The sequence below is a fragment of the Mesoplodon bidens genome (genome assembly GCF_964165515.1).
Source record: "Mesoplodon bidens genome assembly, chromosome: 10".
In the NCBI taxonomy this organism is placed as follows: Eukaryota; Metazoa; Chordata; class Mammalia; order Artiodactyla; family Ziphiidae; genus Mesoplodon; species Mesoplodon bidens.
The window spans coordinates 42,221,763-42,245,684 of NC_138172.1; the positions used below are offsets into that span (position 1 = coordinate 42,221,763).

The 23,922-nt window shown below is 51.9% G+C and overlaps 1 protein-coding gene across 1 annotated transcript in view; it reads right to left on the reverse strand.

Moving 5' to 3' along the window:
* LIMD1 (LIM domain containing 1) overlaps positions 1 to 23,922 on the reverse strand; it is an 80,212-nt gene that overhangs the window by 46,473 nt on the left and 9,817 nt on the right. Inside the window, exon 2 of the mRNA XM_081245119.1 lies at positions 20,971 to 22,646. Within this exon, the coding sequence (XP_081101245.1) occupies positions 20,971 to 22,357 (1,387 nt within the window). The 5' untranslated portion in view covers positions 22,358 to 22,646. The remainder of the gene's footprint in view (positions 1 to 20,970; positions 22,647 to 23,922) is intronic.

Here is a 23,922-nt window from a genome sequence, read left to right on the forward strand (position 1 = left end):
TAAAAACACTTTTACTGAAGTATAACATACATAAAGAAAACCCCATGGTTTATGACTCAATGATTTTTCCCAAAATAAGCACTCCTGTGTAAACACCAAGCACATCAGGACATGGAGCATCGCCAGCCCCAGGATCAGTGTCCACTCCTGCTGAGCCTGAGGATGGCCCGGCCCCTCTCCTGTGGTGGATCTGGAAAGAGTGGGTTTGGGCATAAACACTGGGTTCAGATCCCACCTTGGGCACAAGCACAGTTTCCTCACCTGCCAGATGAGTTTTAATAACATAGACATTTCATGGGGTAACTTTGAGGATTAACTGCGATCATGTAAGTGCCTGCAACTGCTCCCAGCACATGGGAGGTACCCAAAAAAAGTTCATTTCCTTCCCTCCCTTTCCAGGAAAGGGGTTTTCCTCCCTAGTTTCCTACCAGGCCTGAGACTGAGAATGAGAACATATCAGCCACTCTCCTGACAGGCACCCACACTCCAAATACCTCACTAAACTCCTGAGTCCTTCTGTGGGGGACCCCCAGGCACTCAGATCTGAGTTCCGCTCCACTCCCCCAGGGCATTCTAACCGCACAGAGGGGTAACTGCTCCTGCCCAGCACACGTGGGCGCTCGATGGACGTTTGCTCATTGAATGAGTGAATGAATGAATGAATGAACGAGTGGATTAAACCACACACCCCGCCCTGGCTCCTCTCCTGCCCACACGGCTCCGTGCATTTCCCTACTCGGCACTTTCCCAGCCTCCCGCTGCTCTCCATCCACCCCACAATGGAAAACACAGCAGGCGGGGTGCCCAGTCCACATCTGGGTCAGAGAGGACTGCTGTGGTGCAGAGAAGCTCTGAGATTAGTGACCCCAGATCAGTGAGAAGCCTCAGACGATGGTCCAATGCCACAGGCACAGCTAACCACGTGGAACCAGAAAGGAACAGGAATGAAAATCGTTTTTTTGTTGGTTTTTTTTTTTGCGGCACGTGGGCCTCTCACTGTTGTGGCCTCTCCCGGTGCGGAGCACACGCTCCGGATGCGCAGGCTCAGCAGCCATGGCTCACGGGACCAGCCACTCCGCGGCATGTGGGATCCTCCCGGACCGGGGCACAAACCCGTGTCCCCTGCATCGACAGGCAGACTCTGAACCACTGCGCCACCAGGGAAGCCCCTGAAAATCGTTTTTTTAAGGAAGAAATACAGTCCTGAACTTTCCTCAGAAGTAACACGAAGCTTAGTTTAGAGATGCTTTAAATCCACATTCAGCCAAGACGAGAAAAGGGTGTGATGGAGCAGGACAAAGACATAGTGAACAGTGCCGGTGGAACCTTGAAGCTGAGGGGACATGTCTGCTCTCTCCAGTTTCCAAACAGAGCCCTTCTTCCTGCCCTTCCTCCTCCTCCCTGGGGAACCAGGAGCAGAGACTCTGGTCTGGGTTGAGTCTCCAGCTTCAGTGCCTGTGGCAGAGTAACACCACCGAAAGATTTCCCTTAGGACAAAGGGAAAGTCTGGAAGCAGGCTTTGTTGGGTTCTATGCCTGAGCGAGCGAACCACCCTGGGCAAGCTACTGCATCGCCCTGTCTTACTTCCCCCAGCTTCAAAACGGGGAAGTAGTCACGGGCGCACTGCAGGGCTTCAGGGAGCCTGAGAGACAGCGCGGGTGAAACCCCTGCACATCACTCCTTCATAAACGGTCCTGAGCCTCACATGGGAACAAAGGTTTTCAAACAGAGGTTTTAACATCACTTTTAGGCTTGAGTGAGAGTGTAACACAGGGTAAATCATGCATTCCCCTTTCTGAGAAAAGACAAAACATTGCTTTTTAAGACTATCCATTTAGAATCTGCAGGATAGGTGAGCTACCTGCAAGGCACACACAGACATGAGTTTCCTAGGGGACCAAGAACAAGACATCTTTCAGGAAAGGGCCTTAACAACTAACCCACCTAGAGGAAGGAGCTTGGAACAGTGATGTCCACCATGCATGGACTAGGAGAGGGGAGGATGTGGACGGGGAAGGTTAGTTGGATGATGGCTCTAATTCTGGGAGTGAGGAATGGGGAAGAGGGGAATGAAAGGTTTTTTCTGAGCCCAGGAGTGACAGGACCTGGTCATTTTAACAGGCTCAACCTGGCTGCCAATTGGGTCAGATCTTCAGGAAGACGGCCAGACAGAAGAAAGACTTTCTGATGATCAGAACTGGCCGACCCTTCTCCGGCTGCCTTGAGACTGAGCCCCCTGAGCTGCTGGTGGTCACAGGAGGGAAGAAGGGTTTCCTGCTGCATGGAGGGGGGAGAGGCCCCCAGCTCTCAGTTCGGACTCCATAATTACTGGCCGCTGGCCCTGCAGAAAAAGTCAAGACAGTAGCTGGGGTGACACAAAGTTCCCTGGGCAGTTCCAGAAACTAAACGGAAGTACGACTTTCAACAAGCAACAGAAATGGAAAGTGCCTCATTCACTGGCTTCTGATCTCTAGTTTTGTGACATACCGAGAGGCCTTCTACCAGTACAATTCTCACCAAAGTCTCAATTCACTCAGATGCTTAAAAAATTAAATATCTATGTGTTTAAAAGAGTGTGTCTTAACAGTGATTATCCCTAGGTAGAACGATGGATGCCTTTTACTATTATCTTTGTCTATATGTTCTGACTTTTCTACAGTTAGTTCTGTTTGCTTAAATGTTTTAAAAATGACCAAAAACACAGAACAAAGCTGGTGAAAAAAATCAAACCCTTCAGAGAACATAGTTCCCTTAGCATATATGTGTAACTGAGTCACTCTGCTGTACAGAAGAAATTAACACAACATTGTAAATCAACTACACTTCAATAAAATTTTTTAAAAAACAAGAGCATAGTAACTACCAAAAAAGGGATGAAAATCTCTTGTGAAGATATTTCAACAGAAGAAGTTGGAAGGTTATCAGCCAAGCAACACCAGCTTGGAGAGCAGGTGGTTGAGAAAGCAACAAGCAGAGAGAGCCCAAAGAAACTCCTGAGCCAGCTCGAGTCAAGGACCACAGAACTGGTGCAACCACTATGGAAAACAGTATGGAGGTTCCAAAAAAATATAAAAACAGAACTACCGTATGATCCAGCAATTCCACTTCTGGGTATATATCTGAAGAAAATGAAAACACTGATTCAAAAAGGTACATGCAGGGACTTCCCTGGCGGTCCAGTGGTTAAGACTCTTGCTTCCCCTGCAGGGGGCACCGGTTCGATCCCTGGTCGGGGGAACTGAGATCCCGCATGCCATGTGGTGTGGCCAAAAAAAAAAAACAACCCCCAAAAGGTACATGTACCCCAATGTTCATAGCAGCACATTTACAAGAGCCAAGATATGGAAGCAACGTAATCACCTATCAACAGATGAGTGGATACAGAAGATGTGCCATACACACACACACACACACACACACACACACACTACTCAGCCATAAAAAAGAATGAAATTCTGCCATTTGCAGCAACATGGATGGACCTAGAGAATACTATGCTTAGCTAAATAAGTCAGATAGAGAAAGACAAATACTGTATGATATCACTTATATAATATACAACACAGATAAATGATATGCAAAACAGACTCATGATATGGAAAAATAATACAAAATAGTACAAATGAATGTATATGCAAAACAGAAAGAGACTCACAAATACAGAAAACAAACTTGTGGTTTAGACTCAACTGAGACCAGAGTCTCTGCTCTGTGGTTTTCCCTCTCCCAAAGGGGAGAGGGAAGGGAGGAGGGACAAATTAGTGGTATGGGATTAACAGATACAAACTACTATGTATAAAATAGATAAGCAACAAGGATATACTGTATAGCACAGGGAATTATAGCCATTATCTTGTAATAACTTATAATGGAGTACACTCTGCAAAAATACTGATCACTAAGCTGTACACCTGAAACCAATATAATATTGTAAATCAACCATACTTCAATTAAGTATATATAAAAGAACCACGGGGGCTTCCCTGGTGGCGCAGTGGTTGAGAGTCCGCCTGCCGATGCAGGGGACACGGGTTCGTGCCCCTATCCCGGAAGATCCCACATGCCGCGCAGCGGCTGGGCCCGCGAGCCATGGCCGCGGAGCCTGTGTGTCCGGAGCCTGTGCTCCGCAACGGGAGAGGCCACAGCAGTGAGAGGCCCGCGTACAGCAAAAAAAAAAAAAAAAAGAACCACGGGAGGGCTTTCACACTGCTGGTAGGAATGTTACATGGCACAGTCTCGCTGGGAAACTTTCTGGCAGTTGCTGTAAAAGTTAAACATACTCCTACCATATGATCTAGAAATTCTACTCCTAGATACATACTCCAGAGAAATGAGTGCATACGTCCACACAAATGATCAAAGCAGACTTATTCATAATGGCTCTACACTGAAAGAACCCAAGGTTCCACCTCCACAGGGAAATAGAAAAACTGTGGTGTATTCATACCATGGGCTACTACTTGGCAGTACAAGAGGACCAACCACTGATACAGGCGGCAACAGAGATGAATTTCAGACATTGTCTGAGTGAAGTAAGCCAGACAAAAGAGTACTACAGTAGATTCTCGCTATTTGAGGCAGTTATGTTCCATAAAGTCACTGCAAATACCAAATTAGTGAATAGTGAATCACTGCTCCCAGAGGAAACGCAAGGTTAGGTTCCTGTGAGCCTCTGGTCACAACGTTTTCATCCATCAAAAAATACACAACTTGGGCTTCCCTGGTGGCGGAGTGGTTGAGAATCCGCCTGCCGATGCAGGGGACACGGGTTCGTGCCCAGTCCGGGAAGATCTCACATGCTGTGGAGCGGCTAGGCCCGTGAGCCATGGCTGCTGAGCCTGCGCGTCCAGAGCCTGCGCTCCGCAACAGGAGAGGCCACAACAGTGAGAGGTCCGCGTACCGCAAAAAAAAACAAAAACAAAACACAACTTGTTTTATCCATTTCTGTTTAAAGACACCTTATTTAGTATATACTGTTCTTCATTAACATTGAACTCACGGCCAACAGCCCTGTAAGTCATGCCTGAAGGAAGCTTATCTAACACATGTATTTTCTCCATAAGGCACATCACAGCCTTCTCAAGTTTAGGAACACTAGATGTCACTTCAACCATTTTTTTACACGTGGGCCATTTTAAACAGAGAAATCATCAGCAAAGAGCACAAAAATGCAAAAAACCACACTGCACTAAATAGACCATGAAAAGGACACTTGTTTACAATATGAGAGCAGAAACAAGCAGGCAGAACCTCTCCCAGATCAACCTCAGCCGGGTACATGTGTGGGGTGACTCAAATTTTTCGCCGCTCTACACGTTCCCAAATGATCACCAAAGTGCTATATTTGTTTTTTTGTTTTTTGGCTGCTTTGGGTCTTCATTGCTGGGTGCGGGCTTTCTCTAGTTACGGCGAGCCTGGGCTACTCCTCGTTGCCGTGTGCGGGCTTCTCATTGCAGTGGTTTCTCTGGTTTCAAAGCACGAGCTCTAGGTGTGCGGGCTTCAGTAGTTGCAGCATGTGGGCTCAGTAGTTGTGCCTCGCAGGCTCTAGAGCACAGGCTCAGTAGTTGTGGCTCACGGGCTCTAGAGCACAGGCTCAGTAGTTGTGGCGCATGGGCTTGGTTGCTCCACGGCATGTGGGATCTTCCCGGACCAGGGCTTGAACCCGTGTCCCCTGTACTGGCAGGCAGATTCTTAACCACTGCGCCACCAGGGAAGCCCGTGCTGTGAGTATTGATCTGGGGTTACAAATAAATTTTAGTAAGTAGGCAAATTCACAGATACAGAATCCGTGAATAATGAGGATCAACTGTGTATGAATACCACATGGATCTATTTACATTATGTTTTGGGGCAGGCAAAACTAATAAATGATTTAAAAAAAATCAGAACAGGGGTTGCCTGGGGATGGACACTGCCTGGAAGAGGCAGGGGGGAACTTTCTGGGGGTGGAACTGCTCTGTCTTGATAGGAGTGTGGGTTACACGGGTGCATGTGTTTGTCAAAACTCATCAAACTACACGTTATTTCACTGTATGTTATTTCCTTCCCTTGGCTTCCTCTGCTCTCTGGCTGTAAAGTTGGGCAGAGTTGCCCTCCGCACACCCACACGCCCACTGTCAGGCATGGGTAACGAGGGTGGCAGCCACAGGTGGACCAGGGGCAGACGAGGGGCTGCCATCTCCTGTCCACTGGGCTTCTAAAACTGACCTGTAAGTCTGGCCAACAAAGGGACTCCATCTGAGCCCCGCCACCTGAGAGGGAAGCCTCAGCTACTTCACAACAAGCCCCAGATAACTGGGTCTCTGGAAGCTGCCTGGAAAGCCCCTGATCTGGCCACTCTCCTGCACGCCCAGGCGAGGCCTCCAGAGCCTGGCTGGAGGCTCACGGGGTGGGCAGCCTGTCAGCGGGGCCCCCAGAGGGGCCAAATCCCAAAGGGCCCACTTCCCACCTCTTGACAGGAAACACTTCTCTAACTACAGAGGTGGGATGGGTGATCTCTTTGGATGTTCTGCCTGTACTTGCGAAACTGAGGGGGACTTTTAAGGTCCCGGAAAACTGGCTCAGCTGCAGATACCGCCTGCTTCATCATGCCCTGTGCAGACACCAGCTTCAGACCCCAGAGTATCTGCTTCCTCCATCAGAATACACATGAGCCTCAGTGGGCCTGTTCAGGGGGTGCAGGTGGCAATCATGACATCAGTCTCCTTTGGACAAACTACAGTCCTTTTGTTTAAGCATTTTTGGGTCTGAATGAATCAATTGAGCTTGGCTTTCAGGTGGAAAAAGGTAAAGGTGCTTTGATACTTCTGAGAAAATACTAACTGTAAGTGCTTGTCCAGTAAATGATCACCACATGCCAGAGCCTGTTCTAAGTGCTTCATGTAGCAAAGCCCCGTCCAACAGAAAAATAATGCAAGCCACGTGTCAGTTTACACTTTCAAGTAGCCACGCTTAAAAAGTAAAAACAGATGAAACTAATTTTAATGATGTATTTTACTTAGCCCAACATATCCAAAGTATTCTCATGTCAACATACGATCAGTATAAAAATATTAAGGAGGTATTTTACTTTTTTCTCCCTATACCAAGTCTTCAAACTCCAGAGTATATTTCACATGTATAGCACAGCTCAACTCAAACCAGCCACCTCTTGAAGTGCTTAGTAGCCTCCTGTGCTGTGGCTCCCGCACTGGCCAGTACAGATTGTACTAATTAATTTAGTCCTCACAGCAACTATATCCACATTTTCCTAATGGGGAAGCTGAGGCATGAGGATGCTGAGCAGTCTGCCCAGGGCAGTTCCAGAGCCCACAGACTTTTTTTTTTTTTTTTGCGGTACGCGGGCCTCTCACTGTTGTGGCCTCTCCCGTTGCAGAGCACAGGCTCCGGACGCGCAGGCTCAGCGGCCATGGCTCACCGGCCCACCCGCTCCGCGGCATGTGGGATCTTCCCGGACCGGGGCACGAACCCGCGTACCCTGCATCGGCAGGCAGACTCTCAACCACTGCGCCACCAGGGAAGCCCGAGCCCACAGTCTTATATGGCTTTTCATTCCCACAAACAGCCCCTCAAATTCTGGTTTTTAGTGTAACAGGAATGTCTGCTCAGCTAAGAACACATCTGCCAGCACATCTCCCTGCTGCCATCCAAACTTCCCCAGGGCTCTGCTGAGCTAGCTGGTCCCTGGAGCTCGGTGAAGTTTCCACCCAGACAAACCTGGCATCCCAACCTCTTCCAGGCCCCCGTTCCTCAGCTACCCGAGACACCTTCTACACACATAGGAAAGCTCTTCCGAGTAACTGCCAGTCAGAGTGAGGGATGTGGAAAGCCAGCCTGGTGCTGTGTGCCCACCACAGGGGTAACACCCCACTCAAAGCACTGTCACTCAGGAGGGCATCAGGGAACATCCCTTCCCTCCACTGGCCAGGGCGTTCGCCATTTGTTCAAGTACATACTGAGCATCTACTGTGTGCCAGGCACTGCCCTAGGCCCTGGGGGTACAACAGTGACCAGCACAGACACCCCACACCCAGCACAGGGCCAGGCAATAAGTCTGGCACAAAAGAAGCCCCACAAATTCTAATCCAGTCTTGTATACAGTAGGCGATCCATAATGGCTCTTGAGGGAATACGCTATTTGGGCTTGGAACTGGAAGTGGTGATGGACAGAGGTGGGGGAAGGGTCTGGGTAGGACTGGGGTTGGGGTCGGTGAGAGCCTTGGGAACCTGGCTGGAAAGTCAGTGCCCCACTCAAGGTTCACGCCCACAACCCCTGCTTCAGGACTGCCTCCAAAGCTCCACCAAGCCAAGCAAGACAAGAAACCATCCAGAGATGCACCCAGGTTCCATGCTGTCCTACTAAAATCCCCTCCTCCTCAAAATGTGGTCATGTCTCAAGTTTGCCCTGGGGAACAGGACTTCTCAAGGCTTACAGACTAGTCCACCTGCCACCGGCCATGTCACCCAAGTCCTTGACCACCCAATAAGCTCATCCTTCTACTCAGACGAGGTAGCACAGATATCAGCACAGCGCGTCACAGCTACCACCGGGAACAAGTGACAGAGAAACTGTGCAGCATCCACTGCGTCTCAGCCCACGGGCATTGTAACTAAAACATTCTGATTTTTTACTCTGATTGCATAACATTAGAAATACACGCCATGATTCATTCATTCAACAAATAGTTCACGAGTAACTTCTATAGACCAGGCCCTGTGTTTTGTGTATTGAATCTTATCACTAAATCAGTGTTTGGTTTTATTTCCTCACTTTCCTTATTTCTTAAGGGCTGCTTTATCATAGTGTCCATTTTTTTTTCCCAAAAGAATAGAGTTCTGAGTTCATGGGCAAGGCCGATGATGACCAAGCATTATTAGTGGGAGAAGGGCATTTTGGAGTCACCTCTGCTGGGACATGATCTCACGGAGGGACCTGGTGGGCCAACCAGGAGAAGCGCCTGCCATCACCACCCACTGGCCTGCTGCCTGGGGCGTCTCTGTTGTTTTCCATGTCCTTCCCTCCCCGGGCTTCTGCGCTCTGTTGCTGGTTTCTCTGCAAGCCAATGAGGGACCAGCTTCCATTCAACTGATGCCCGCATGCCTCCCATACAGTGTCTGAAGCAGGTCCTGCCTCCAAACACTGTCACCCTCAGAGCCAGGAGTCTCCTCCCAGGCAACAGCCCTGAATCCAAAAGTGGCTCTGGAGGCTCGGAGCACAGGAAAGGAAACAGAATTAGAAGGAGCACAGGACTTCCAGTCCCTGTCAGGTGAGGAAACCAAGGGCAGCAAAGTGAAGCAGGGTGTCCAAGCCGGCACAGCCCTCAAGCATCGCCAGGCAGGCCTGCATCTTGCTGAGCCTGCTGCCAGCATGTTCCATGTGACAACAACTCTGTCAGCAAGCGCCCTGGGGCCCAGCCCTGAAATCTATCTCTCTCTAAATTCACTACCTTACTGCACCAGCAGGAAGCAATGCAAACTAAGGAGCCGGAGAGGGGAACAGAACAGGCGATGTTTCAGCAGATGGGAAACCTCTACCCCACTCCCTGGGGCCAGCCCTGATCGTCATGTGAGCAAACATGGCCACGACTTGGCTCCACTCTGCTGAAAGGAAACCATTAACTCAGCTCATGGGGAGGTTTGGGAGAACAGGGAAGCCACTGTCAGGCTCTAGGCAGCAAAAGGCCAATCTGCTACTGTCTTAACGTGCTGAGGTGACCGTCACATGCAGTTGGGCCCAGAGCCTGCTGTGATGGGTTCACCCCGACTCAGGGCCTGCATTATAAGACGGGGGTCTTGTCCACGACGTCCCGAATGACCTGGGTCACTACACCTCCCAGGATCAGTGGCAGGACAGACCCACGCTGAACTGAAGTCCCCTCCTCTTGAATGACAGACAGCATCATGGCAGGCTTCCAGAACTTTCAATGTGTTACAAAGACATGCGTGGGGGGAGGAAGGTAGAGGCCCTGATATGCTCCTGACCAACTTCCAGTGACTGGGAGTAACCGGACCACGCTCCCCTGGGACACACAGAGACGAACTACAGAACAAAACAGATGAGGGAAGAACTTGGCCAAGCCTAAACACCGTGGCTCTCAAAATTTAAAAATAACCTGGATCTAAAATACTCCCTCGGAAACACTCAGGCAGAGAGTCTCCAGCCTTCCAGCGTGACCCTGAGATTCTGTGTCCAGCTGGTTTCCCTGGGAGGGGCCAGATGAAAAACAAAACCCGAAATGGATATAAATATTTGGTGACAAGTACTACCCTGCAGTTGACACGCCTGGGAACTTTTGGAGGCCTGTTTTGTTTTAGGGTAAGGTTTCTGTTCGGTTTGCCAGATGGACTCTGAGCATAGTTTCGTCCAACGCTGGGTTTTGAGCATCTCCACACACGGCCTGGGGTTGATACTGACCCTTAGACCAAGGCACCCTAGCTGCCCCCAAGGAAAGTGTGGGCTGGCACACCCCTGTCCTTGCCCACAACCCTTGGGGGTGTCACACAGGCACCCCCGAGGGCATGGCCCACTCGCCCTAACCAACACCCTTCAGGGGAACAGGAAAAGTCAAGGGCCACGGGGCTGTGGGCAGTCAAAGCCCCTACGCGGCCCATGTACGTGCCTCTGAGCCTCCACGATTCTGTCACTGCCCGGCAGGGAGGGGCTGGTACAAGCCCAGGCTCGTGGCCTGAAGCTGAACCTGGGTGCACCCCTAGCTGCAAGAGTGGTATCCGCCCCTCTAGCCAGCTTGGGCAGCCATCCACGGCCTGCCTTCCTCATTGCTCCACCAGAGAAGCGGGAGACCTCAGGCCTGATTTACTCATAGCCACAATGCCCTCTGGGGTCCCTTTGTCAGAAAGCCACTGTGCTCCCAGGAGCTCCGAGCCAGCGCAGCATGGCGGTCAGGATCCTGGACTCAGCAAAGCTCCTTCATAAATGCATTAGGCAGGTTACTTAGGTTCTGCTCTGTGTACCTCAGTTTCCCCATCTATAAAATGGGGATCATAAAATAGAGCTGTTGGAAGGATTAAACAAGTTAATGCGTGTGAGATGATTAGCAAAGTGCCTTACACGGAGCAACTTGCTCCGTAAACTTTAGCAAAACTATCTCAGAGCTGTAACCCCGGCTAAACATCCCTTCCTCTTCCCCCTCCACGCCCTAACTGAGGCCCCTCCATTCCTTCAACAGACAACCACCCAGCCCCACGATCTGGGGCCCTGATAGTGCCAGGCCCCAAGGCCACTGTCCCATTTCAAGCCTGAGACCCAGAAACGCTGAGGGTACCGCAAGAGCCCTCAGAGATGTCCTGGGATATGCTAACAAAAACAAGCTCAGTGAGCCCCATGGCCAGGGCTCCCAGCTGTCCCCCACACTAGGGACCCCAAGTTTATTTAGAATGAGAGTCTCAAAAGGCCTCTAGAGGGACTTCCCTGGTGCTGCAGTGGTTAAGAATCCACCTGCCAATGCAGGGGACATGGGTTCGATCCCTGATCCGGGAAGATCCCACATGCCGCAGAGCAACTAAGCCCGTGAGAGCCACAACTACTGAGCCCTCGTGCCACAACTACTGAAGCCCGCGTGCCTAGAGCCCGTGCTCCACAACAAAAGAAGCCTGCGCACCGCAACGAAGAGTAGCCCCCGCTCGCTGCAACTAGAGAAAGCCCGCGCACAGCAACAAAGACGCAATGCAGCCAAAAATAAGTAAATAAAATTTATTTTTTTAAAAAAAGGGCTCTAGGGTGGGTGACCCCCGTAATATCAGTGGCTCCCCATGTGTGGTTGTTTCCTACAGGAAATCTTCAGTCCTTCCTAATCTCACTTTCATCAGACACACCGCAGAGCAAACTGGCTTCTAGCTCAGTAAACGCTTCTACATCTGGCCAAAGAGCCAAGAACCACAGCACATCATGCAGCCTGCATCACCGCGGGCTCCGGCCACTACTTGGGACTGGAAACTTTCTGCAGAAACTCTTAACACTGATTATTCTAAGGGTGGCAGGCATGTCAGTGATTCATGGTTCTTGTTTTAACTGTATGTATTTTCCAGAATACCTACAGTAAAAATGATTACCGCTTACAGCTGAAAATGTAACTGTAACTAAACAAACAAAAAAGTTGTTTTCTAATTCTGTAGAGGCCTGGAAGGGAGATGAGATGCTAGACCATTCAGCCCTCTGCCTTTCCCGGCTCTCGCCACTGTGGACAATACTGCTGCTCAGTCCCTTGTTACTCGATCAGCTAAAATCAGGCATCCGATTGTACCCAAAGCCAGAGCACTTTGGGTTAGGAAGAGCCCTCAGAGGTGGCCCTGGCTCAGCACAGAGGAAGAGCGAGCAGCCCCACATCACACCTGGGGCTGTTGGTAGGCTCGGGCCCAGAACAGCTGGTTGCTTCACCCCCAAACACCTGATGCATTTCTTCCACAGTTCCTTCTCCTGAGCAGGAGATCCAGAGATGTAAAGAAACATAACTTTTAAAAAAAAAAACCTCTGGCAAGAATAGTCACGTCTAAAGGTCAATTTGATGTTTTGCATTATGAATGGAAAGAGCAGGAAAATTAGATGGAAAAAACAAGACATTTTTTCCTGGTCACAGAGGAACAGAGCAGAAACATTCCGAGAAGGGAGAACCTCAGAAAGACAGCCTGATGGGATGAGGCAGCTGCCGTGGGAAACGGCTGTCAGGACTGGCCAGCGCTACAGCTGGAGACCTGCCGCCCCGGGGGGGATGGCAGGGGGGCAGCACCGTGCTGGCCAGAGGACGTGGGCTGGGGAACAGCAAGGGCAAGGGCCCTGGGGTGGGGAAGAACTCCATAAGCTCAGGGACCAGCAACGAGGCCAGTGCGACAGAAGCCGGTGATCACGGCGGGGTTGGGGGGACACCCCGAGTGCAGGCCTGAGGCTGGGGTGACAGAAGAGTGGCTGTCACTCCAAGTGCAAGGGCTGAGTCTGACCCTCCAGTGTCCTTCCAAGCCCAGTGCTAAGAGCACAGCGGGGAGTGGACAAGCGCGCCTTGCCGACATGTGGACCCAGTGAACAGAGGAATCACTCTGAATGAACTGTAGGGGTTGCTGATCGTCCCCCTACCCCGAAATCTCAGAAGAGAAATCCTGTGGGGAGAGCGGGCAGTAGGGACAGGGCTAAAGCGTATGATGAAAAGTCCATCCCTTCAGAGAACACAGAGGACCAAAACAGTGTTGGAGCCCCGACCACTGACCACACGGGAGCAGCCACCGGTACAGAGTGAGCTGGATGGCCCTGCTGACAGCACCCACTCCTTGCTGGCCCAGCCTCAGCTGCACTCGGATCAGCCACGCGCTCTCCATCCATCCAAAAACCTGCCATGAGAGGTTTTATAATTATCTCAAGGTTTCAGAAGTTACTTTAAACCACACAATTGCTCAGAAACTCATGTTTGGGGACTTCCCTGGTGGTCCAGTGGTTAAGACTCCGTGCTCCCAATGCAGGGGGCCAGGGTTCAATCCCTTGTCAGGAAATTAGATCCCGCATGCGTGCCGCAACTGAAGATCCAGCGTGCACAACTAAAAAAAAGAAAGATCCCGTGTGCCACAACTAAGACCCAACCCAGCCAAATAAATAAATAAATATTTTTCTAAAAACCCCTCATGTTTGCAGTCAGAAGTCACAACTCTCCCTGGGGTAGTGGTGACTGTAAGAGGGCACACGCAGGGGGCTTCTTGGGTGCTTGCTGGTCGTGCTCTGTGCTTTGATCTGAGTGCTGCGTGTCTTCACTTTGTGAGCATCTACAATATATGTATACTATACATCAATAAAAATTTAAAATATAGGGCTTCCCTGGTGGCGTAGTGGTTGAGAGTCCGCCTGATGATGCAGGGGACACGGGTTCGTGCCCCGGTCTGGGAAGATCCCACATGCCGCGGAGCGGCTGGGCCCGTGAGCCATGGCCGCTGAGCCTGTGCATCCAGAGCCTGTGCTCCGCAACGGGAGAGGCCACAACAGTGAGAGGCCCACAAAAAAAAAAAAAAAAAAAAAAAATTTAAAATATATACCTTCCTGATTTCGAGGGGAAGATTACCTGGCCTACAAAAAAACATGCACATAAGCTACCCAATTTCTAAACAGCTGGGAATCCCCATGTCTCAGGGTGCACACCGTCTAGGCTAGACAGGCAGAATTGGATTCTTTTTTTTAAAATAAATTTATTTTATTTATTTATTTTTGGCTGCAATCGGCCTTCGCTGCTGCACACAGGCTTTCTCTAGTTGCGGTGAGCGGGGGCTACTCTTCGTTGTGGTCCTTGGGCTTCTCATTGCGGCGGGTTCTCTTGTTGTGGAGCACGGGCTCTAGGCGTGTGGGCTTCAGTAGTTGGGGCTCGCGGGCTGTAGAGCGCAGGCTCAGTAGTTGTGGCGTACGGGCTTAGTTGCCCCACGGCATGTGGGATCTTCCTGGACCAGGGCTCGAACCCATGTCCCCTGCATTGGCAGACGGATTCTTAACCACTGCGCTACCAGGGAAGCCCAGAATTGGATTCTTGAGTGTCATTTATAAAAGTTACCAAAGGATCAGAAATTTACTTCTATGGCTATAGAAGCCTGGATTCAGCAGGTCCAAATTATGGCACCATGTCTCCAAAAGGAATGTGGGCAGAAGTTCCCACACTTGGTCATGCCAGCTACTCAGACAGGGCCAGGTGGTTAATGATCTTCTGCCCACTTCTGCTACTTCAGCACTTGGTTTGGGTTTACTGCAATGCCTGCTATCTGGGGGGTAAGCAGGGCCTCTGGGGTGCACACAGGCCCCTGTCCTGAATTCTGGAGGGGCCCCTCTTCTACAGGATTGGCCCATGTTGTTTCCTTTTATATGACAAATGCTCTGAAAATCACATGCAATTTTGCATTCAAGGCTGGACTTAAGCCCCACATTTCAAGCATCTGTTGCTAATCAAGTCAGATAAGATGTGCTTGAAAGGTCATTAAGACAACAGGCAGCTCGATGTTGAAGAGACTGTCCAATGGGAGGGAGCAGATAGGACATTTACGGGTTCCTTGTCTGGACTGCTTATTTCACCTCCTGCGTTGCTAGTAAAATGAAATCAAGTGTGACAGGCTCCCTGGTCCCTGGCAGGGCAGGACCATCCCCAGAAGGAGTCACGCTTGTTCTCAGGCTCTCAGGCTAAGGCAGGTCTGCCGTTGCAGTTTTCTGAGTTCAAATACTGCAGCAGGAATGTCCACCCAAGACAGGAAAACTAAAGACAGAGCCAGGTGCTTCTCTCTCCATGCAGGTGGAGAAGGGCCCGTCCATCCACTTGCTGGGTGACAGAGACCCTGAAACCAGCTTCCTCTTGCCTCGCCACCCCGCTGGTGCCTCAGAGTGTGGCTCTTCTGGGCGGCACTAGCAGTGCCTGGTCCCCCAGACCCACACACAGCAGGGAGGGAAGGAACCGGGGGCTGCAGGTCCACAGTCCTGACCATGGGGAAGAAGGCCTGGAAAGGGCAGGGAGGCCACTGATGCCCCCACAGCAGCTGGGCGGAGAGCGAATCTGGAGGGGCAAACGGAGAACGTTCAATTCAGCCCCGAAAGACCACCTAGTTCTCCCGTGAGAGCGGTCAGAGCCCCACCTGGCGTGGCAGCACCACTGGGGACACCTGTGTGGTCCTGAGCACGTCACGGCCTTGGTTTCTCAACTGTCAACAGAGAATAACGGAGTCTGGCTGTGAAGGTTACATACAGGCGCTCAACAGACGTCACTATGGTTAAAATCATGGCCAAGGTCACCAGGAATGGGGTCTTCTCTGCCCGGGACCGGGGATGTGGTGGACACCCAGATCCCTTCGCTGAAGGAGTCTTGGCTCAGCCACTGGGGGGGCAGGAGGGAGCCTCACCCCTTGGGGTCGGTCCAGTCTTGTCAGGCCCGCACGGCAGCTGGGGCTCCTCCCTGCCCACTCCTGCTTCCTCCTCCTCACTCCACAGTTAGGGTCCCAGGAGGACCCTTAGTGAGCCCCCTGCACGCTAGACTCTGTCTCAGAGTCAGCTTCCCGGGAAACCCAGCCTGTGGCAGGTGGTTTATTTGTGTCCTTTTTCCTTAGAAAGCGGGGAGACGACCAGTGTGAGGAGGACAGATGGCTACCGTGGAAGAAAAGACGGGCGAGAGTAAACAAACGGCACGAGGGCCTCTTCATTTCCTCTGCAGGGAACACAGTGGTGTGAAAACAACCACACGGGGTGGGGGGGGCATCTTCTGAGCACAAGGCCCAGGGAGCTGGAAACCCAACAGTGTTCTCTAAGAAGCATCAAGAGTTTGTTCTTAACTCTTTCCTCAAGGACAGGAAGACACAAAGAGGCCACAGAGGAACATGGGAGAAGAAAGAGGGGGAAGAAATGCCTCCCTGGGACCAAATTGTCCCGAAGCCACAGAGACCTGGCCTTGGAAAGTGCCAGAAGAGTCCTCGGAGATAAGCTGATCAATAACTGGACACTGAGGTGTCTTCAAACCCAAGTGCCCTCCAAGGTGGTAGCAGGGATTCACAAGCTCTTCCCACAAGGTCAAATGCCCAGGAAGGGGTCCAGGTAACCAACCCAAACATCCACTTTGCTTTGCTTCTGGCTACAATTACATCGACTCCGATGATGACTGTTAACATTACCCTGATTCTCTCTGGCAAGAGCCCTGTATCAATAGATACTCTTCTATTTAGAAGTAAAATTTCATCCTTATGTAATAAATGCAGTGTGTTGGACAGACAAAATCTTTCAAATAACACCAGATCTAGAGAAGGGAAAGACATCTGCCGATGTGAGCCCCTCAACCAGCCAAGAGCCTCGTACTGTGGATGAGCGGGGAGGCCTCAAAGGGACAGTTTGTTCAAGGTCCCACAGCAGGGCTGGGCCACATACTGATGGCCAGGTGCTCAGAGGACAGACGTCCTCCTTGGCCACGTGGCCAGTCCCGTTAGAGTGGCTGGAAGCTCAGCTGCCAAAGCAGGTGGGGGCAGGCCCTCTCCTATATGATGCGCAGTGGGGTCCCTGGCATGACCTCTGCGGAGGGCAACTAGGCGACATTTAAAGGCCACAAAGCCCCCAGCCGTGCAACCTACTCCCCGCCCCGCCCCCAGGAGTCTGTCACAAAGCTAGGCTTTCACCTTGCAGTTGGCCCTTCTGAAGTCCACCACAAGGCTGCTTACGTGGCCCAGGGCACATCCACAGAGGGTGACACTGAGCCAACTCAACGCGTGCTGATGCACAACAGCTGCCAAGACGCACTGTTCAGAGGGAAAGGCAAAGAGCAGGTGGACAGCAGGCCCACAGAGAGATACACACACATATACATTCATCACACCAGGATGCTCGGCTAGAAACCGGGGTGAGAAAGAGACTCATTTTTCACTCTATGTGTTTTTGCATCTTTTGAATTTTCTCCATGTGAATGTAATGTTTAGTCAAAAAATAACTTAAATATGATTCCCTCTATATCAAATATCCAGAATAAGTAAAGCCAGAGAGAGAGAATGTACATTGGTGGTTGCCAGGGGCTGGGAGAGTTGGGGGATTGGGGAGCAACTGATTTATGGGGGTGGGTTTCCTCTGGGGGTGATGAAAATGTTTTGCAACTAGATAGGGGTGGTGTTTGCACAACACAGTGAACACGCTAAATGCCACTCATTACTTTTTAAATTAATTCCAAATGAATTAAAATGATTAATTTTATGTTATAGGAAGTTCACCTAAATTAAGGAAAAAACAACCATAAAAATAAATAGACAAATAAAGCAGGCTTTCACATCTGTGCTTGGGAGGCAGCTGGGCAATGCTGGTTGGAAGAATGGGCAGGGAGCCCCAACTGTGGGGCTCAGACCCCAGCTACACCCAGTCCCCCCTGTGAGACCTGGGATCAATAATCTAACCTCTCTGAGCTTCAGTTTCCAGGTTGGTGAAATGGGCTTCCTAAGATTACATGAGTAAATTAAACAGTGTCTAGCACATTGCCTGGCACAGCCCAGGTCCCGGGGCCACTGCTCTTGCTGTCTGCCCTGCTGGGAACGCCCTATCCTTGGGCAGACTCGGACTCAGGGTTCACCCCCTTGCCTCCTTCAAGCCTAGCTCCAGTGCCACCTTCTCGATGGGATCTTCCCTGATCACCTGATTTAAAACCAGAAACCTCCCTGCCACTCCCTGCCCGGAGGCTCCATTCTCTGCTCTTCCTATTTCTCTCCCTCATACTTACTTCTTTATTTTGTTCATCTCCTGTCTCCCTCTATTGCACTGTCTGCTCTGGGGAAGCAGGGGTTTCTGTTTGTCCCATTGGTTATGTACCCCATGGCCCAAAGTAGGCACTCAATAAACATGGGCTGAATGAATGGCTAGTGTTAGCCAGTATCTCTGCTCTAAGGCAGTGTATAAACTTGCCTCCCTGAAAAAATAAAACTGCTGTTTTGTTGTTTACTGAGCTTGAATTAAAAATTCAAGATAAATACTGTATTTCATGTGTATGTGGAATCTAAAAAAACAACACAAATGAACAAACATAACAAAACATAAACAGAGTTATAGATACAAACAGATGGTTGTCTCAGGGGAGAGGGGAAGGGAAGGAAAGAAATAGGTGAGGGAAAGAGGTACAAACTTCCAGTCGCAAAACAAATGAGTCACGGGTATGAAATGTACAGTGTGGGGAATATAGTCAATAACTACGTACTATCTTTGTAAGGTGATGTTTCGTAACTAGGCTTATCGTGGTGATCAGTTTGAAATGTATAGAAATACCGAATCACTGTGTTGTGTAATAGGAACTATCATAGTGTTGTAGGTCAATTATACTTCAAAAACAAACTCATAGAAAAAGAGATAAGATTTGTGGCTACCAGAGGTGGGAGCGGGGTGGAGCGGGAGAGGGGGAATTGAACAAAGGCAGTCAAAGGTATAAACTTCCAGTTATAAGGTATATAAGTACTAGGGGTGTAATGTATAACATGATAAATATAATTAACTCTGTTGTGTGTTATATATGAAAGTTAAGAGAGTAACTCCTGGGCTTCCCTGGTGGCGCAGTGGTTGAGAGTCCGCCTGCCAATGCAGGGGATGTGGGTTCGTGCCCTGGTCCGGGAAGATCCCACATGCCGCGCAGCGGCTGGCCCTGTGAGCCGTGGCTGCTGAGCCTGCACGTCCAGAGCTTGTGCTCCGCAATGGGAGAGGCCACAACAGTGAGAGGCCCGCGTACCGCAAAAAAAAAAAAAAAAAAAAAAAAAAGAGTAACTCCTGAGTTCTCATCCCAAGGAAAAAGTATTTTTTCCTATTTCTTTAACTTGTACCTATATGAGATGATGGATGTTCACTAACTTTATTGTGATCATCACTTTGTGATGCATGTAAATCAAATCATGATGCTGTGCACCTTAAACTAATACAATGCTGTGTCAATTATATCTCAATAAAACTGGAAGAAAAAAATTCAACAACAGTTTGAACTAAAAAACCCACAGTTTTTCCACCCAAGTATTATTCCCAAAGTGGGGGATTTGCAAAGGAGAAGATGGTTCACAGTAAGAGGGTGCTACGTGCTCTAAAACATAAACCAGTAAACAGTTCACAGTAAGAGGGTGCCCTAAAACATAAGCCAGTAAACAGTCACCCCGACCTGTGAATGCCCAGGGTGGTGTGAGAGCTGTTCCCGCGAGGCTCTCATGAGAAGCAAGAACACAGTACTAGCTTGAGTGCCTCGGACCCCATCCCTCCAAGCACCTTGGGACAGAATCACTCACTGACGCAGAATGAGGTAGACGGAAAGGAGCAAGCCGGTCACCCTCCCTGTCCAGGGCCTTCTCGGACCCTGCCTGGCAGAGCTGCCACTCCAGCGGCACTCAGCTTCCCACGGTTCACAGGCCTCATGTGGGGAAATCGTGACCTCAGTTGTGCAGAGTTCAAAAATGAAAAAATAAAATAAAATAAAAGCAACCCTCAGACTCTTCTAAGAGTAGGCTGTCTTTCTAGTTAGCTCTCCTATGAGTCGGCTACATCATTACTCAACAGAAGCATATCACTGCCTTCCCGCTGCCTCCAAACCCTGTGAGGAGAAAAAAGCTGAAGCTAGCAGTCTCCAAGAGTTTGTGGCTTTAAAAGAGAAGAAAACAAAACTTGCAAGTTGGAGTGAAACCAGCAAGAAGCATCTTCCATCCTCTTGGGAGCCACGACTGTGGGTGTAACCTGCCTGCCAGCTGGAAGCTGGTGGGGGGTGGGGGGTGGGGGGCGGGGGGGTGACGTGTGTTCCTGAGTTAGAAGGCACCTAATGCACAGGTCTCAAATTTCCCAGAACGTCAGGATCCCGGGCTGGCTTGTGAAAATGCTGATTGCTGGGTCCCACCCCACAGTTTCTGATGCCATAGGTCTGGGGTGCGGCCTAAGAATTTGCATTTCTAACTAGTTCCCAGGCTAAGGGTCCAAAGTACACTTTGTGAACTACTGCTCTAGAACAAAGCCTTCCATGTCAGTGTTTCACCTCCCTCAATTGAACACAAAACCTGCAGGCAGACATGCGCACACATAGGGAGACATAGAGAGCCCCTGCCCGACCACTGGTCCTCAAACAGCCAGAGCCACCTGGCCAAGCCAACTACAGATGGAACACTCACGGGGTACCTGGACCTAAGAAGCCCATTCAAGTCCTGCCTGAGCCAGTCACTGAGAGAGGCTGTAAGTCACCCCCAAAACCTTTGAAATCCAAAATCACAGCATTTCCCTTTTGGGGGAGCAGTCATGAGTAATCCTGCCCTTCACACATGGGTAACCCCCAGCTGCAAGATCCGCTTTCTGCCTAGGGATACTTTCAAGTTTCTTTTCAAGTTTCAGCAGAAGCAGCTGAAAGAGGAACACATACACACACAAAAAGGCAGGCCACTCAAGGAGAGTTACAGCATCCCTGGTGGGGGCACTTCCCCCAAATGCCCAAATGCAGGGACCCCATCACCCACCATGGGCAATCACACCAGTCTCTCACTCACCAAAGTAATCGGCCTTCGGGTGAGCATCCATCTCACGCTCCAGACGTTGGGTGAGGGCTTCTAATTTCAATTCAGCAGCCGTGGGTCCAAGCTCAGGGCCCGGGATGAGGGTCTGGCAGGGCAGTCTCACCCTGGGGGAACCGGGGCTCTCTGGGAGCACAGGCCCCAGGCTGCCATCAGAGGACCAGCCAAACGGACTTTCTTTACAAGATAACTCAGGCACGGTGGACATCACTGGATGGACAAGGCTGAGCTTGGGACCAACGCCAGGGTCTGTACAGCCAGGCTTGGGACCCGACCCAGGGACTGCACCCAGCTGCATATTGTCCATGCTGGCTGGCAAGGATGCAGGGGCAGAGCTAGAAAGGTAAGATTTGGGGCCATCCTGGAACCAGGGTTGAGGGTCCACAGTGGGTTTGGGCATCATGCCTGAAACCTCACTCCCTACCCCCGAGTTTGTTCTTGGAAGAGGTCCCTGATTGGAGCGGTTCAGGGCCAGGGGCGCTGAGAAAGAAGGGGTCCTGGGCTGAGCAGGTCTCGGTAGGGCCCCATTCTCTGGGCCTGGGGAAGGGAGGCCAGGGCTCACTCGCTGGGAGGAGGCGGTGGTCCAAAGAGCTGCTGGCTTCTCACTGTTGTGGCCACCAACACCACCATCCTGGCTGCTCTGCAATGACCTGCTGGAGCTAGGGGAGAGCTGCTGCTGGTATAGGTGATGGACCCTGGAGGGTGTGGACAGTGGCGGGCCACTCCCTGGTGTGCCAGACCACCCACTTCCTACACCCAGCCTGATGCTGGGGGACACTGCTGGTTCATCGCCCCAGTTGGGGCTTGCCAAAAAGAGGTTGTCATAATAGTCTCCGTGGGTGAGGCAGGAAGGATCCTCACAGGGGCCCGGCCGATGGAAAGCAGACATCTCAGAACTTGCCACGCTCTCCTTGTATCCACAGTCCTGGCTGCCTTGCCTCGCGCCACGGACACACAGCTTGGCCCTCTGTTCCTGGGGTGGGGACAAGGGCTGCCCAGCCGCGATGGTTGTGGCTGTCCCAGGGGCCACTATCGAGGTAGCGAGAGGAGGCTTCGCAGCACCATCCCCCGTCACCTTGCTGCCCCCATCAGCTTCCCGGTGGGCCTGTGGGCCCAGGCGGCCCCCACCGTTCACAGGACCTCGGCTCCCCCTGGGCAGGGTCTCCTCCTGCAGGAGCTGGTGCGGCTGGTGCAGGTGGATTTTGGCCATCTTGGTGGCAAACACCCTGCGTGTTTCCTCAAACTCCGGGTTGTTGCTTGCACCCTTGTCCACTCGGAAGAGTCCATCCTTGGAGGCCTCATACATGTTCAGGTCCTCAATGAATTTACTGGCCTCCAGGCCCAGGTCGTCATACTTATCCATGTTGCTGACAAGTGTCCGGGCCTAGCCTAGATGCTGGGTATTGAGTGTGTGGAGGTGGGCCGGTGGAGGTGCTGGCGAAGGGCAGAGACTCACGTCCAGCCCAGGACAGGTAAAGCCTTCCACCTGCCCAGCATGAGAGTCATGACCCTAGGCCTTAGAGTCCAGCCGAGGGTGAGGCCTCAAAGTCACTTGCACCAAGTTTGCTTCCAATTCCCTTTCCTCTCGGAGGTGTCCACGTGGGGGCAGCTGGTGGCACTTCGCTGTCCGAGCTGGCTGTGAGTTCTTTTCTCTGTTTCAAATCATAAAAGGAAAAAGAAATAAGGGGGGTAAAAATCACATCCTCCTTAATCAACCAAACTCGGAAACCCACAACAAGGCAGCAGCCGCTGGACGGGGTTAAGTCGCTCAGAGCGAAGAGCGCAGAGGCCGCGTACCCGCCGGGCCAGGGCAAAGGCGCGGCGGCGGGAGGCGCTGGTACGTCCCGGGCGCTCGGTCCTCCGCTGCTTCCCCTGGTGGCGCGGAGCTGCGATCCTGGCCGGCGCGGAGAGGGATCAGGGTCCGGGGCACACGGGCCGGCCGGGCCCCGGCAGGAAGTTCACGGCAGCCGGGCGGGCGGCCTATTGTCCGATGGCGGCGGCGGTGGCTGGGCGCGCGCGGACCGGAGGGCGGCGGGACGCGGAAGTGAGCGCGCCGGACGCCGTCCCTGCAGCTCGGTCGCCGGCCGGGCACGTCGCGGGCCTGCGAAGAGGCGGAGGCGGAGGAGGAGGCCGAGGGGCGGGGGCGCCAGCGAGGGGCGGGGTCGGCGCGCGCAGAGGCTGGCGCCCCTAGGCAGGCCCGCGCCCGACCGGTCTGGGGAACCTGGAGGTGTGTCCCGCGCGCCTCTTCCAGCGCTCGAGCCCAGTGATGGCGCCGAGTTCCCCGCCGCCACTGCCGCCCCCTGAGAAGCCCGGCCCAGCTCCGGTCTTCGGGCAGGGCTGGGCGGGGGCCACTCCGTGGAGACGGCTGGCAGGCGGCCTGGACAGCTTGCGTGGAGACGAGACGTGCCGCTTGGAGTTTGCGGGAGTCTGGAGGGCGCGCGCTTCTCTCCCCACCGTGCCTCAGTTTCCCGGGTGGGAAGCCAACCCCTTGTGCCGCCTCTGCCCCAGCCGTACCCTCCCCCCTAAACGGGGATGCAGGATTGACGACCCAGGGTGTCACCCGTGGGCTGGTCCAAGTCCTCCTAGACAGGTAAGGGAGACTGAGGCACCGAGGGGGAAGTGTCCAAGATGCCATCGTGACCAGCAAAGCGTGGATGCGAGCCCAAGTCCTCTGAAAGGGGATTAAAAGTCATGTTGTTGCCCGGAGCGCGCTTATTTGAGGTCCTCTGTGCGGCAATAAAAACACGTGCCCTGGTGGCTCGATATTCACGAGGGGACTCCTGACCCCCCCGAATAGATCCACGCGACTCTGAGGGCGCCAGGCCTGACTCCTGGGCGCCCTCGCATGGCCCAGCACTCCCTGCACCACCTCCGAGGGGACCCTGGAGAGGTTTCATTTCCTGAACAGCAGCCAGCGTGATCCCAAGG